General features: G+C 28.9%; 1 protein-coding gene and 1 pseudogene across 2 annotated transcripts; one reads left to right on the top strand and one right to left on the bottom strand.

Annotated features, from left to right (window-relative positions):
* Positions 1-2,579: 2,579 nt before the first annotated feature.
* LOC148213250 (uncharacterized) lies at positions 2,580-3,309 on the bottom strand (annotated as a pseudogene).
* Positions 3,310-5,657: 2,348 nt separating this feature from the next.
* Positions 5,658-8,355, top strand: LOC111019534 (DNA-dependent metalloprotease WSS1). 2 transcript variants are annotated; one of them, XM_022295924.2, is made up of 6 exons: positions 5,658-5,797; positions 5,919-5,994; positions 6,217-6,388; positions 6,482-6,677; positions 7,126-7,587; positions 8,050-8,355. In XM_022295924.2, exons 3-6 carry the CDS (start codon positions 6,234-6,236, stop codon positions 8,230-8,232), a joined length of 996 nt encoding a protein of 331 aa, XP_022151616.1. In that variant the 5' UTR covers positions 5,658-5,797; positions 5,919-5,994; positions 6,217-6,233; the 3' UTR covers positions 8,233-8,355. The 2 variants fall into 2 exon arrangements, with proteins under 2 accessions (XP_022151616.1, XP_022151619.1); XM_022295927.2 differs by lacking the exons at positions 5,658-5,797; positions 5,919-5,994 and having other exon boundaries at positions 6,248-6,388; positions 6,496-6,677.
* Positions 8,356-14,238: the final 5,883 nt, after the last annotated feature.

Raw genomic sequence — 14,238 nt, 5'->3', positions numbered from 1 at the left:
TGTTCTTTATAAATTGTTTTGTTTAGCATTTTGATATTTTTGGTATCTTGATTTTATTTTTGGCATATCGATGGTGTTTTAATTCTTGATGTTTAACTTTTTTTTTTAGATAAATTGATGAGTTCAATTGAGAGTATCTTTCGTGTATGTGATTTATTGTGCTTAATCATAAGAATTAAAATTGCTCTCTTGGAATTATGCTTGTCTTATGTCATATTTTATTGAACGAAAATTTTGTATAATATTTTGATAATTTGTTGGAGAAAGACTAATCTACTATGATTTTTTATATATATCTATCTTGTACAAATTGTTGAGATAATTTTTGTTTGTATCTCTTTATCTCCTTGATATTTATTGATATGTCTTTTTAAGAGGAGAATACATATCTTTAGGGGGAGTTATAATACTTGTGAATTTGATGAAATTGTTTCTACATATTGTTTTTTATTGTTAATGTGTTTTTTAAAGAGTATACATAGTGATTTTGACATTGAGTATGCCGGGAGAATTTGCTAAAATTGTTTAAAGTCAATTAATCTAAAATTGCAAAAACTCTCATAAGCACCTCTACTAAGCTTGACAAAGATTAAAGGCTAAATGTGTTGACGTTAAAGCTTATTCAGGTATGTTGAAACTTTACCCCTCTTATGCATAATGTTTATCTATTTAGGGGGAGCAATTCTCTTTGAAGTAAAATTTATTTTAGAATTGCTCATAATGGATGCCTCTTGATTTTCATGTTAATTTTTATTTAGAAGGCATCTTGACAGGGGGAGTTTTATAAAAACTTGTTAAATGTATTTTTGTTCCTTTCAAGAGGGAGTGCTAAATTGCTTCAAAAAGGGGAGCTTCCATGTTTCTTATTTATTTTGTCTTACTTGTCCTTTTTGATTGATTCCAAAAGGGGGAGAGATAATAAGAAAAATAAATGAAATTATGATTAATTTTGTTAAAATTAAATTTATGTTTGTCTTGATTGTGCTTCATGTTATTTCACACACCACTTTGATTACATTTTTCTTGAGTGGTTTGTAATCATAAAAAAAGGGGAGATTGTTGGCTTTTTGGCCCTTAATCTCGGTTAATTAATTTAATTAATTAATGTTTTGATGATAACAAACACACTTAGTATTAATTGTTTTTGGTGTGTAAGAATTATTGTTATAAAACATAAATTTATTATGAGCTTCAATAATATTATATGATTTATTGATAATACATATTTTGTTTATTGATAATTTTAGTGTTTTAAAGTGTCCACAGCATAGAGCTCGATACGATGATTCCAACAAATTTTGAATTACCCAAATCGGAGCTCAAACGAAAAAATTATGATCGAAAGAAGTTGGAAGAAAAATTACCCGAGATGGATGACGTGGCGGCTGAATCAACTAAGTGGTCCAACAAAATGTTGACATGTGGTATGGTGTTAAAAAAAAGGAAAAAAAGAACAAAGTTACCGTTGAGGGTAACTTAAAATAAAGAAAAATAAATAAAAAGTAAAAAAAAAAAAAAATATATATATATATATATATATATATATGTCACATCACATTAAATGCATATTTGTTTTAAAAATATATATATATTATATTATATTATATTATATATATATATAGCGGTTTGACACATCCATATATAGTATTTTATTATTATTATTATTTTATTCAATTAAATCTTTGATTTTCAATCATTAAAAATCTAATGGCTCAAATTCAATTTCGATTTCAAATTTATTTTCAACTTTTGCTCACCTATTTAAACCCCACTTCCTTCAACATTTTATACAACTAATTCTCTCCCAATTTTCTCTCCAATTTCTACATTGTTAAACTCTCTTTAAAGCTTCAATTTTTGTTTTATATTTTTGAGGGAGATTTTTTATTTGAGAGATATTTGAGCTTCTAATTTTATTTCTTTTAGCCAATTTGAGGACTTTTATTTGTAAGAATTTTTTCTTACAAATTTGTGAGCAAATATTTGTATATCCACTGTTTGAGAGAGTTTGTAAGTTCGTTCTCAAATTTCATATCCTTTGTAAGGGTTGCTCTAAAGCCCTAAAAAGAGCATTTGTAACGGTTTGATCCTGAACCGTGGAAATGATTAGGTTTCTTCTTGCTCCCGGAAAAAGAAGGTTTTATATCGGTTTGACTTCTACCGTGGAAAGAGTCAAAGTTTCTTAATCGAATACCCAAGAGGCACTTGGGGAGTGGAGTAGGCCGTTTGTTGCCAAACCACTATAAAATTTTCGGTGTCATTTTCTCTAACCCTACTCTATTTAATTTTTGCAATTAATTTTCTTTATTACAAATTGCATAAAATTAATTGTTTGAATTTGTTATTCATATTTATGCTCAATGTTTATATTTGAATTATTTGGGTGGTGAAATTAATTAGGGTATTTATATTTCTAATTTATTGTTTAATTTGTGATAAAATTAATTGTTCCTAAAAAGTTTACTTATTTGTTTAAATTTGGGCCCACCGTAGTAAAAAGTTTATAAAGTTTAATTAAACCCTATTCACCCCCCTCTAGGGTTGTCATACTGATCGAACAGTCTTACCGATACTCACCCCTACAAACAATAGGTAACAATTATTCTAAATTAAAGTTTTACATGGTACTATGACTTTGATATGAGAATAGCCTATCTTCCTTTAAGAGGGCCAAAAATCCTCTCAATTACATTCCTTGCAAAAGAATACTTCATGTTGAAAAATTCCTCTAGCGATGTTCGTGTATGATGTTGCGGCCATTCATTTAAATGATAATGTTTTCCTCTGTATGGTATTAAAAATCTCTCCCCATTTGTATACCAAGCATCATGTAAGTAATAAAATCTTAAAAACTCAAGGGATTAATTAGATAAATTAGAATTCAAAACATAGATGTAGTTAATTACTACATTTGAGAACTTTCAATCGTTTATTTTGTGCCTATTTCATTTTTTCTTGTTCTATATCGAAGTATATCAACGACGCTAACATTCACTTTAATATATATCTCATCTAATGTTCTCAAGCAATTCAGAAAAAACAAAAAGAATTGTTTTATCCCATTCTAAATAACAACAAATATTTAATTTAGTACTTCAATTTCATACCTCAAACAATCTCCACCTTTCATCCAAATGAACTTGCAAGTAAAGGATCTGATTTTTTGAGTTGACACTTATGTAGACGCAATATTGAATTCAGAACTTCATTAAAGTATCTACTAACTGTTTCACCCGATCGTAAGAAATATCTACGCATTAGTCTATTTTTTACATCATGTGCAGTGACGTGTAAAAATATTTCCACCATGTTTTCTACCTCAATATGTTTACTTGCATTGAACTTACCTACTGTCTTAAGCATATGACAAAGTATACTAAACGTCCTCCTATTCATACGAGTATCCTCAAAACATGCTAAATCACTCTCATGAATCAACCTATTGAGATTGAATTACCTAATTTGTAGTCTAAGAAATGTACTTTCACCTCTCACATACCATCGAGAATTCTTATGGCATACAACAATTGATAATAAAAATAAATTCAAAAAATACGTAGGATTTTTTTAAATAATTATTTTTTAAAAACAAATAACAAAAGTAGTGTAGGTTTCAAACTAATTCCAAAAGTAGGGTATCTAAATCACAGTAATTGGCTATGATTTCAACAAAGTCGCAGGCATGGACTACGATTTCAAGGTAAATCGCAGCCATCACCCGCGACTCAAGACAAAAACGCAGTCAATGACCGCATTTTCACTGAAGTCACAACCCTTCCTTGATGTTGGTCGAGCCACATGGTGGCTGCAACTTCCCACTTTTTTTATTATTTTTTTTATTTTAAAGAAAAGATCCCACTTTGTTTTTTTTTTAATTTTAATTTTATTTCAGAAAAAACTAGAATTTAAGAAAAAGACTTACCACTTTGTTTTTTTAATGTTAAATTTTATTTTAAAAAATCAGAATTCAAGAAAAAGAATAAATTGGGAAATATTTAAATAGATATGTTATTGACTTTGTACCATGCTCAAAAATTCTATATTTGTTCTAAAGAATTATTACGTATATTCATGTAATTTATATCTTGATTTTTATGTTTTTATTAATTTAGTTTATATTAAATTTAAATATTATTTTATAGAACATATCCGGAGCACAAGAATGACATGTTAATTATCGAATTGGTTTTAATCTAATTTTAAACTTTCAGACTTTAAATGACATTTTAATCAAAATTTAAAATATAATAACAAAAAATAAAAAATTAATCACATCTTAATTAAATTTAGCAATAATAATAAAATAACAACATAAAAAATTAAAATAGAAATAAAATAAAAAAAATAAAAAGGTTGAAGTCGCGTATAATGTACGCGACTTCCAAAATAAAAGAATAAAAATATGGAAGTCGAGTACGATGTATGCGACTTTCAAAAATAAAAAATAAAAAGGTGAAAGTTGCGTACATTTACCCAACTTCCGCTTAGTCAACTGCGTCAAATATACATGTTTGCACGGAAATCGCAGGCATTGTAGGCGAGTTTTGACTTTCACTTTGACCTAACCTATTTTTATCAATAGTTTTGAAAATCTAACTTACTTTTGAATTTATTTATTTAAATTAGATTTATTTTGTTATTATTTTTAAACTAACATTATTTTGTAATTTATTTTTAAAATTAGATTATTTTAAAAATTTGTCCAAAATACATCTGGTTTAACATGTCTATATAAGAAATTAACATAAGCACAACATTAGCCATCAATTCCAAAGAAAAATGATTCATATTTGCAAATAATATGAATATATTTTTCATATATAAACTTCTAAATATTAATAATATTTTCTTTCAAATAAAATATTAGCACACATTAAAAAATACAATAGATTAAAAAAATAGTGAGTTCAGAAAATAAAAAATGCCAGAAACGGTAGAAAATAAAAAATATATATATAGAAAACTAAGAAAATTTAAAAGTTAAAAGTTAAAATAAATGCAGAAAAATCAAAAAAAATAAATATGTAGAAATTGTTGAAAATGCAAACATTTTAAAAAATAAATACAAAAAATTTCAATATAAAAAATAAAAATACAGAAACTTTAAAGATAGAAAATTCAAATTCATATAATTTAAATGTAGAAAATGGAATGCAGAAAATAAAAAATATAGAAAATTTTAAAGTAGAAAATAAAATGAAGACAATTAAAAATATAGAAACTTTAAATGGAGAAAACTCAAATGCAAATAATTTGAATGCAGAAAATAAAATGTAGAAAAATCTAAATGCAGAAAATTCAAATACAAAGAACTAAAATTTAGAAAATAAAAATAAATTCAAATGAAAAAACTAAAATGCAGAAAATTAAAATTAAAATGTAGAAAATAAATATAAATTCAAATTGAAATGTAGAAAATTAAAATTAAAATTAAAATGCAGAAAATAAATATAAAGTCAAGTGCAGAAAATAAAAATAAAAATACAAAAATCTAAATTTAGAAAATAAAATGTAAAAAATGAAAAAACAAAAAAATCTAAAGGATGCAACAAATTTTAAATGCAAGAAAACTAAAACTGTGAGAATAAAAATGTGGAAAATAAAAATAAAATGAAATGTGTGAAAATTAAAATGCAAAACCAAAAATCTAAAAATGCAAAAAACGAAAGTAAATATGAACTTTTGAGGATAGGAACTTTTCCCTTGTCATTGATGCGTAGTTTCCCCATTTTTATGTCATTTTCAACGCAAATTTGGATTCGCAGTGGATTTCGTTGCAGTTTTCTTCTTCTACAAGGTTCTTCTCTCTCTCTCTCTCTCAAAACTATTGGACATGGAACTAGTAGTTTCGCATTCTTTGAGACTACTTTGTGTTTGAATTTCGAAACGCAGATTCTAATTTGTTCCATTAATTGCAGAACAATTCTACAGTTCATATTGATGAACATCTTCTCCGCTCTGTAAATTTCTCGCTTTCGGACTGATTTCTTATAGGTAATGATTACGGAGATGATGATTTTAATCTTGTCGCTTAGTTTCGTTAATTAGATAGCTGCGGGGTTGATATCTCTTGATCAAATTTCTTCGTCGCTCCAAGGTTTTAGGGCTTTTCTGCTGTCTAAATTTAGTGCAGAACAATTGTGTATCTAGCTGCTTAAACTTGCGTTTCGTTGCTTTATTATCTTCTTAATGTTTTTCATATGGAGTTTTTTGCAGCTCTTTTTCTCATCATAATGGATCTCAACGATCTTAATAAGGTTTGGGAAATCAAACCTTTGAAGAAGATTGGGGAAGATGATGCTCGAAAAGTTCTTGAGAAAATAGCTAAACAGGTGCAACCTATCATGCGCAAACGCAAATGGAAAGTGGAAACTCTTTCTGAGTTCTAGTACTGACTTTTCCATTCTCTTCTAATTTAGAAGTATTTGGGTTTTTTCTGTTTTCTAGTTCTCCGTGTCTTAATCTTGAATTTGAATTGTAGTCCTGCCAATCCAGGTCTCATGGGGGTGAACATAGGGGGAGGTCAGGAAATCAAACTTAGAATTCGGAGACCGAATAACGAGTGGGATTTCTTCCCTTATGAGCAAATTCTTGACACAATGCTCCATGAGCTTTGCCACATTGTACATGGTCCTCACAATGCTGATTTCTACAGCCTTCTAGATGAACTCAGAAAGGTGATTCTTTGGTTTCTGTCCAGTTTAGTTAAAGCCATTATGTTTTTAGTTGATTGGTTTTCTAAGTGTGTAAATTACTTCAATTACCTTATTCAATTGAAAGAACTATTTCCATACTCATTAGCCTTAACTTCAAAATAACAGGAAACTTGATGTTGATGTGTTGTATATACGTCTTAAGAAATGCCTGACAGAGAAATGATTTCTCATCATCCTTATCAGTGTTTGAGTTGGAGTTTGTATGCCATTTAGCAAAATTTCTCACTTTGTAAGTGACATGAGCCATGGCTGTATAGGCAGATTGAAAGGCTCTGTAATTTACTGTTGCTAAATTGTGATAAGCTTCAAGGAATTAAGTGGCATCATATGGAACGTTAGGTCATTTTGGCTGCCTACTTAATTTGGTCTGCCTTTTTCTAATCACTTTTCATTCTTTCTTTTGATTCAGGAATGTGAAGAACTTATGTGTAAAGGTATCACGCGCACCGGGCAAGGATTCGATCTTCATGGGAGACGTTTGGGTGGGATCTCTCAGCAACCACCTTTATCATCCCTCCGGCAAACTACCTTAGCTGCTGCTGAAAATCGAGCCCGAGGCGGCCCATCAGGACCTAAGCGTTTAGGTGGTGACAGCAACATCAAGGCAGTGCTTAGTCCGATACAAGCAGCTGCCATGGCAGCTGAAAGAAGATTGAAAGATGATTTGTGGTGTGGGTCCAAGTCTTTAGAGAACAATTCAGGTAGAGCAAAGAACTTGGGTTCCTCCACAGGATCCTCCCAAACTACCTCAAATGCTTCCGCACCACCTGTTATATCCCAAATTCCATCTGCTACTTCTTCCTTTCCTCATCAGGAAGCCATGGATGATATGGAGAATTGGCAGTGCAGTGCATGTACCCTTCTAAATCGGGTAACTTTCCATCGCTATTTTTCATTATAAGATTAGTTAGATTACAAGTTTGATGCTGAACTTTATAGGTTGTGTCTATTTAGTCCTTGTATACTAGGCCTCTAAACTTTTAAGGCCATGTCTACTAAAAAAAAGTTTCTAAATAGATTCATCAACTTACAAATTTGTGTCTAATTAGTTCTAAATTCCAAGAGTTTAACACTTACATGACATATTGACTTTATTATTTAAGGATTACATGGTAGTCAGACTTTAGATGGCGTTAAAAGTTAAACGGTTGGAGTTAACATGGACCTAACCAGACACAAAATCGAGAGTATAAAGTCTAGGACCTATTAGAGTCTTTTAAGTATAGAGACTAAATAGATAACTTTGAAAGTCTAGAGAGCTATTAGAAACTTTTAACGAACAAGAGTTCGGTATATTTACATCCTCTTTTTCTTTTCGAAACTCGAATTGCAGCCATTGGCTCTGATTTGTGAAGCTTGTGGGAACCGTAAGAACAGAAACAACACAAAGACGTGGGGCTGCAAGTTTTGTACGTTCAACAACAGTGCTGATACAGATAGATGCTTAGCTTGTGGGGAATGGAGATACTCGTATGGCCCTCCCATCTCCACACGTGGCCCTTTTGTTGGCACGTGAGAATAAATCATCTGCCCATTCTTACATTATTGCTACAGGTACATAATTTAATATCTTATCATATACCAAGTGATGTATCTAACTTAAAAGAACTTAGAAGCTGAAATAGAAATTGCAAACTGAGTCTGACTGTCTCCCTTCGAAAAAAACCAACACCAACAAAAGATTACTCCCTCGACCTAGTATCCACACCACAACCTGCTGCTTTTGCCCGTGAAGTTGCAAACTGAATCGACCAACCATTGGTTTACGGTTCAGAATCGACCAACTTTGATTTGGCGCGATTCTTTTGCTTTATTTTATATATATTTTTAAGTTGGTTTGATTGTAATTTGGATCTCAATCAAACCAAATCCAACTGCAAATACCCGTAAGAAAGAGCTAACATATGACCTATACTTTGGGCTGTCCTTATTTAATAAGGTCTTTTGAATGGTTATAGATTGAAGGACGCCGTTTTTGTAGAGCTATGATACATACATATACTATTTTTTTTAGCTCAAAATGTGGGTATAGAGATTTGAATGTTTGACTTTTAAGGACGTAAGTGAGTTTTTGGATTGAATGACCCAAAATATTAGGCAAAAATTAAATCCGTCAACTTTTTGTAAAATAAAGGTTTCTATCCTTTTGCCTATGTTACTATCCTTTCTCGAACCATGTTCTTCTTCTCTCTCCCTCTCCCTCTTTTCTGTTTTCTTTTTTCTATGATTTTTTTCCCAAAATCTCGTTACATAAATAAACCTTTCAACAATTATGAAATTCGTTTATTGGGATGGTGTAGTGGGAAAGACATGAAGTCTTGTAGTATCACCTATCATGAGATCTTCTGTTTGAGTCTTGTGCTGCTTACTGTGTTCAACCCAAGCAACAAACTTTACTTAAATTCTCTTAATTTCGTTATCCATGCCTCGTAGAAACGCTCATAGTTAGTTTCATATCCATATCGTAGTTGCTTACCCAACAATTTCACCCAGAATAACAATGATCAGTCTAACATCAATCTTCTCTTTTCAAATCTCTCCAATGCCCCTAGAATTAATGATTTCTTCAATACTTTCGTCGGTCGAACCCCAAACGATGACGTTTGCGGTTCTTCCAATGCCCCAATTTTGTCTTCCCAAGATATTGCTACTTTCCATTTCTATGGACAAACTTGAATCTAATTGAGAGGGAGAGGGAGAGCGATCTCGATGAATGTACTTGAGCATTGTGTTGGAGGTGTCATTGCCCAAGTCGAAAGAAGCATGAAAGTAAGTAACTTGTAACAATGTTTCACTCTTGTGGATGTATGATTTTTGTCCGTAGCTATTATGTATGGCTAGAAGGGAGACCTTTAATTTGCACGAACCTTATGTGACATCGACAACTTAATGAATGGAAGTGTTGATTTTCAAAAAGAAAAAAAATAATAATAAACTAATGGCGAATTTAAAGTATGAGAGAATCCCAAATTGGGGGCAGAGGGAGAGAAGGAAAATTAAGAAATTTTGGAAGACAGATTCTCTCCCTCTGAATCGAAAATTTTCTCCTCTCGCCTAAAATCAAAGGTGCCTAGCTTCTTTGAATGTCCCGTTGTTAGACACTTTTGAATTTTTTGAATTTTTCACTCTCTCCTTTGTTAATTGATTCTTTTTCTCCCCTCTGTAATAATCTATCCAAGAGACGATTTTGGCACGTTGTATTGAAATTATCTCTTCAATAGACGATTTTACTTAAGGATAGACGATGTCAATGTCACGTTATAAAATCATTTCTCGAATAGACAAAGTCCTTTAATATTCTATTAAACATGTGTAATATAGTATATATAAAAGTTTAAATGTAATAAATTATTAATTTGTCAACGTGGGTATATTTCAATTGTCATATCTATATCTATATCTATACTATATTAAAAAGGGACAATCCTAGAAAAACATTTTTGGACTAATATGACCCTTAATTTTTAAATTATTAGACGTGCCACTACTAATTAATTTTAAAAATAAATTAATTATTTTATCCTTTTTTAAACATAGTAAATTAATTAGTTAATAATTACTATATGGAATATAAAAAGTTGGAATGCAAAAGGCATTTTCTACAAAATTTAATTAGTTAATAATTAATTATCAATAAAATTAAATATATGGAATATAAAAGGTTTGGAATGCAAAAGGTCTTTTATACAACTTTAAAAAATTCATTTAATTCTAATTTATAATGGAATTTATAATGTTATGTAACTTTTGACCATCTATTACTCTATAAATATGAGTTTTCTTCTACAATTTTGTTCACAAACACTTGGAGATCCATTTATTCTTCTTTTTAGCATTCTAAATTCATTGTTATCAAAAAGCTCTTCAATCTTCAAATATATTTCAAGATGTTGATGATATATTCAAGTTGCAAGGAAAATAGATGTTAGATCTATATCTCGAATCCTAGACTTGCTCTCGGAGAACTCTTGGATTTTCAAATACATCTCAACATGTTGGTGGCATATTCAAGTTGAAAGATTACATGTTGGATCTATAACTCAGATCTTAGGTTAGTGACATTACATTTCTACTTTGTATATGAGTCTGTAGCTAAGGTCTTAGTCTAATAGTTGATATTGTTTTTTTTTCCTTTTAGTATATATTTTTTTTTATTTTAAATGTTTGGTGAACTTATTGATCATAATTACAAGTTTATGTTCAATTTTTTGAAAAAAATAAAATAAAATCATGTAAGTCAATACCTTACGAATTTTTTAATTAATGACAAATAGTAAATTAATTAATTAATCAATTCATTAGGTAAGCAATCTAAAAAATTAAAATAAAAAAAGTTTTTCTATTTCATTCCTAGGAACTTATAGACTTTCAAATAATTAGTATAATTATAAATATAATTAGTAAAATAAATCTTCTTTAGTGAGGTTGAAAACATATAACAAAAAAAAAAGCTTAAATTACGTAAATTTTATTTTTTAAAAATTAAAATATAAAAATATTTATATATTTTTAATTGTTATATTAAAAACAATGTCATTACAAATGTTGTATTGGGATAATGCAATGTATATGCACCTAAACGGTTAAGTGAATGTACATGAAAAGTTATAAGGTAAAAAGTTTTGTATTCATTTACATAAATTAATTGTATAATTAAATATTTATATATGACAATATTTAATTGTACAATGTCAAGATTTTGGAATGTTGAAAGGTTTATAATTTTTTAGTTTCCTCCCACCGTAATTTCACATCTTCCATTCATTTACGGTCATTATAAATAATAAAATATATTTAACGTAACTATAATATTTCTATAAATTTAAAGTCCATACTAATTTAGTTAAATAAATTATTTTTATAATGAATAAAATCATATTTTTATTACGTGTATTGCACGTGCAATCACGTCATAATGCACTAGTTTGATTAAAAAGGTGGGGAGTTTGTGTTGTTGAATAGAAAAAAAAGAGTTATTAATTTGAAAAAATCAATTATTAGTATGAATAACTACACTAATAATCGTTAAAAAACGATTAATAAGGCGCGTTTGATAACCATTTCCCAATTCAGTTTTCTATTTTTTTTTTCAAAAACTATTTTGAAATTCTACATAAATTTAAAAAAAAAAGAAATTTTTTTTCAAAATCTGAATTTTTATTCTAATACTCAACATTTTTTTTTCTTTTTCATATTTATTTCTAAAAAAAATTATTTCTCACTCTAAAATCTTTTCTTTCTAAATTTCTCTCTATAACTTTTATTTTTCTCTCTCTAAAATTTTCATATTTTGAATATTTGTTAGTGTTTGGCTCTATCTATTTTTATTTTTTATTTTCTTTTTCTAATAGATCAATTTCATTTCTATCTCTAAAAATTTAATATTTTTCATAATTTTTTTCTCTCTAAAATTTTGTTTTTTATAATTTTTCTTTCTCCTCTTAATTTATTTTTTCCTCTGAAAATTATATTTTTTTTGTCGTTCAATTTTCTTTCACTATAACTTTTATTTATCTCTTATTTATCTCTGTATTTATTTATTTTCTTTAAAAATTATGTTTTGAATCTTGTTTTTATATTTAAATTTGTTTCCACTCTAATTTTTCTCTTTTTTTCTAATTTTTTTTCTTTAACATATCTTTTTCTCTCAACTTTACTTTTTTTTTTTTCTCTTTTTTGTCTTTTAACTTTTCTTTTACTAATTTTTCTAAATCTTTTTTATTTATCTATCTAAATTTTATCTTCCAAAAGTTTATTTACATCTTTCTAAACCTGAATTTCCATGTCTCTACATTAGGGATGACAAAAATTTTTGGAGGGTCGAGTCCCAAAAATAGGAATTGCATGTCCCGATCCCATCCCCAATTTCATTTTTTTATACTTAAATTCTAAAAATAATTAAAAACAATTATAAAACTTATAATTTTTCTTGCGAATATCTTTTGAACGGAATAACGAGATGGAGATAGGGACGAAAAATGGGGGAGCATTCTTACTCGTACTCACACTCTTGTCATCTCTACTTTACATAGAATTTTCTATCTAATATGTAATTTTAATTTTCTAATTTTTAAAAATAAAAAATTAAAAATGGTTACCAAGTTTTCTGTTTTTTAAAAACAAAAAACAAAAAATGGTTATCAAACATATATAATTTTTTGTTTTTTAAAAACATAAAACCAAAAACTAAAAAACAGCGAAAATCAAAAATAGAAATGGTTATCAAACGGGTCCTAACTGAAAATTGGATTATTAATTTTACGAAAACCTCAGAGCGGAATTGACCGGTGGTAGTTGATCAATGGAATGGATAACTACACTAATCATTTCTATGCTCTCCAATACAAAATGAAAATAGAAAAAAAAAAAAAGAACAATACAAATTTGGTGTTCAATCTCTCTCCTCCTTGCTTAAAAGTTTAGTCTATGAACTTCTTTAGGTTTGTGTATTTAATAGATCTTCGAACTTAAAAACGTGTCTAATTGGTCTTTAAAATTTAATTTTGTATCTAATATATCCTTAAACTTAAAAGGTGTTTAATATTAAATTTATGAACTTTCAATTTTGTGTAATCTAATAAGTTCTTGAATTTAAAAATGTCTAATAAATTTATAAACTTAAATTTTTGTGTCTAATAGGTGTCTATCGACATATTTGAAGTTCTTTAAAATGAATGGATCTGTTAGACACAAAATTGAATTTTTGTGTCTAGTAAGACCCTAAACTATTAATTTTGTATTAATAGATTCAAGAATTTTTAAAAAATTTAAAATAGGTCAAAGACATAATATAAACAAATTTGAAAGTTTGGTGATCTATTAGTCACAAATTTGAACATTTAGGGACTTTGTAATTTAACCTTCATGGTACGTTATTAATCATTTTGGCCTTTGAATTTCACCTTTAACTTTCCGCTTCTCTTCATTTAACTCATTCTAACTTGAATATAGCTAAATTGATTAAGGCATCCATTTTGACTGAAAGGTCGTTGATTCGAATGTCCATCCCCACATTATTATACTTGAAAAAAAAAACTCATTTCTTGAATCATGTCATAAAAATTAACCTAATCTTTCTTTAATAAAAAAAAAATTAACCTACTCTTTCTTCGGGAAAAAATTTTCTAATACTCCTATAATACCTATGGTTGAGCGTAAAAATCGAGTAGGATACGTGTGAGGCTCGAGTAATGTCATATTGCAGTAGGGGCCAAACTCCCTATAGACGTACAACCACTAGAGAGAGCGATGCTAACTTTGGCAAAAAGGTATGGGCGGAACGTGGCAGGTCAGGGTGACATGCGACAGAGATGCTACCACACGTTAGGAATGTCCTCTAATGACTCGTCAGAGCTTGTCTGTAAGTGGGCCCTACCATGTCACACGTCAGTCGTCCTTCTTAGTCAACTCCAACACCAATAAAAGGAATGGAATACCACGACCACAAGGCAAGTGAAAAATTTGTCACTAATCTAATAAGGTGCTTTCTGTTTCTCCTCTCTTGCGATTACTAACTTGATCG

The sequence above is a fragment of the Momordica charantia genome (assembly GCF_013281855.1).
Source record: "Momordica charantia cultivar OHB3-1 chromosome 1 unlocalized genomic scaffold, Mcharantia_2.0 BLBB01000001.1, whole genome shotgun sequence".
Classification (NCBI taxonomy): domain Eukaryota; kingdom Viridiplantae; phylum Streptophyta; class Magnoliopsida; order Cucurbitales; family Cucurbitaceae; genus Momordica; species Momordica charantia.
This window is presented reverse-complemented; position numbering and strand designations above follow the sequence as displayed.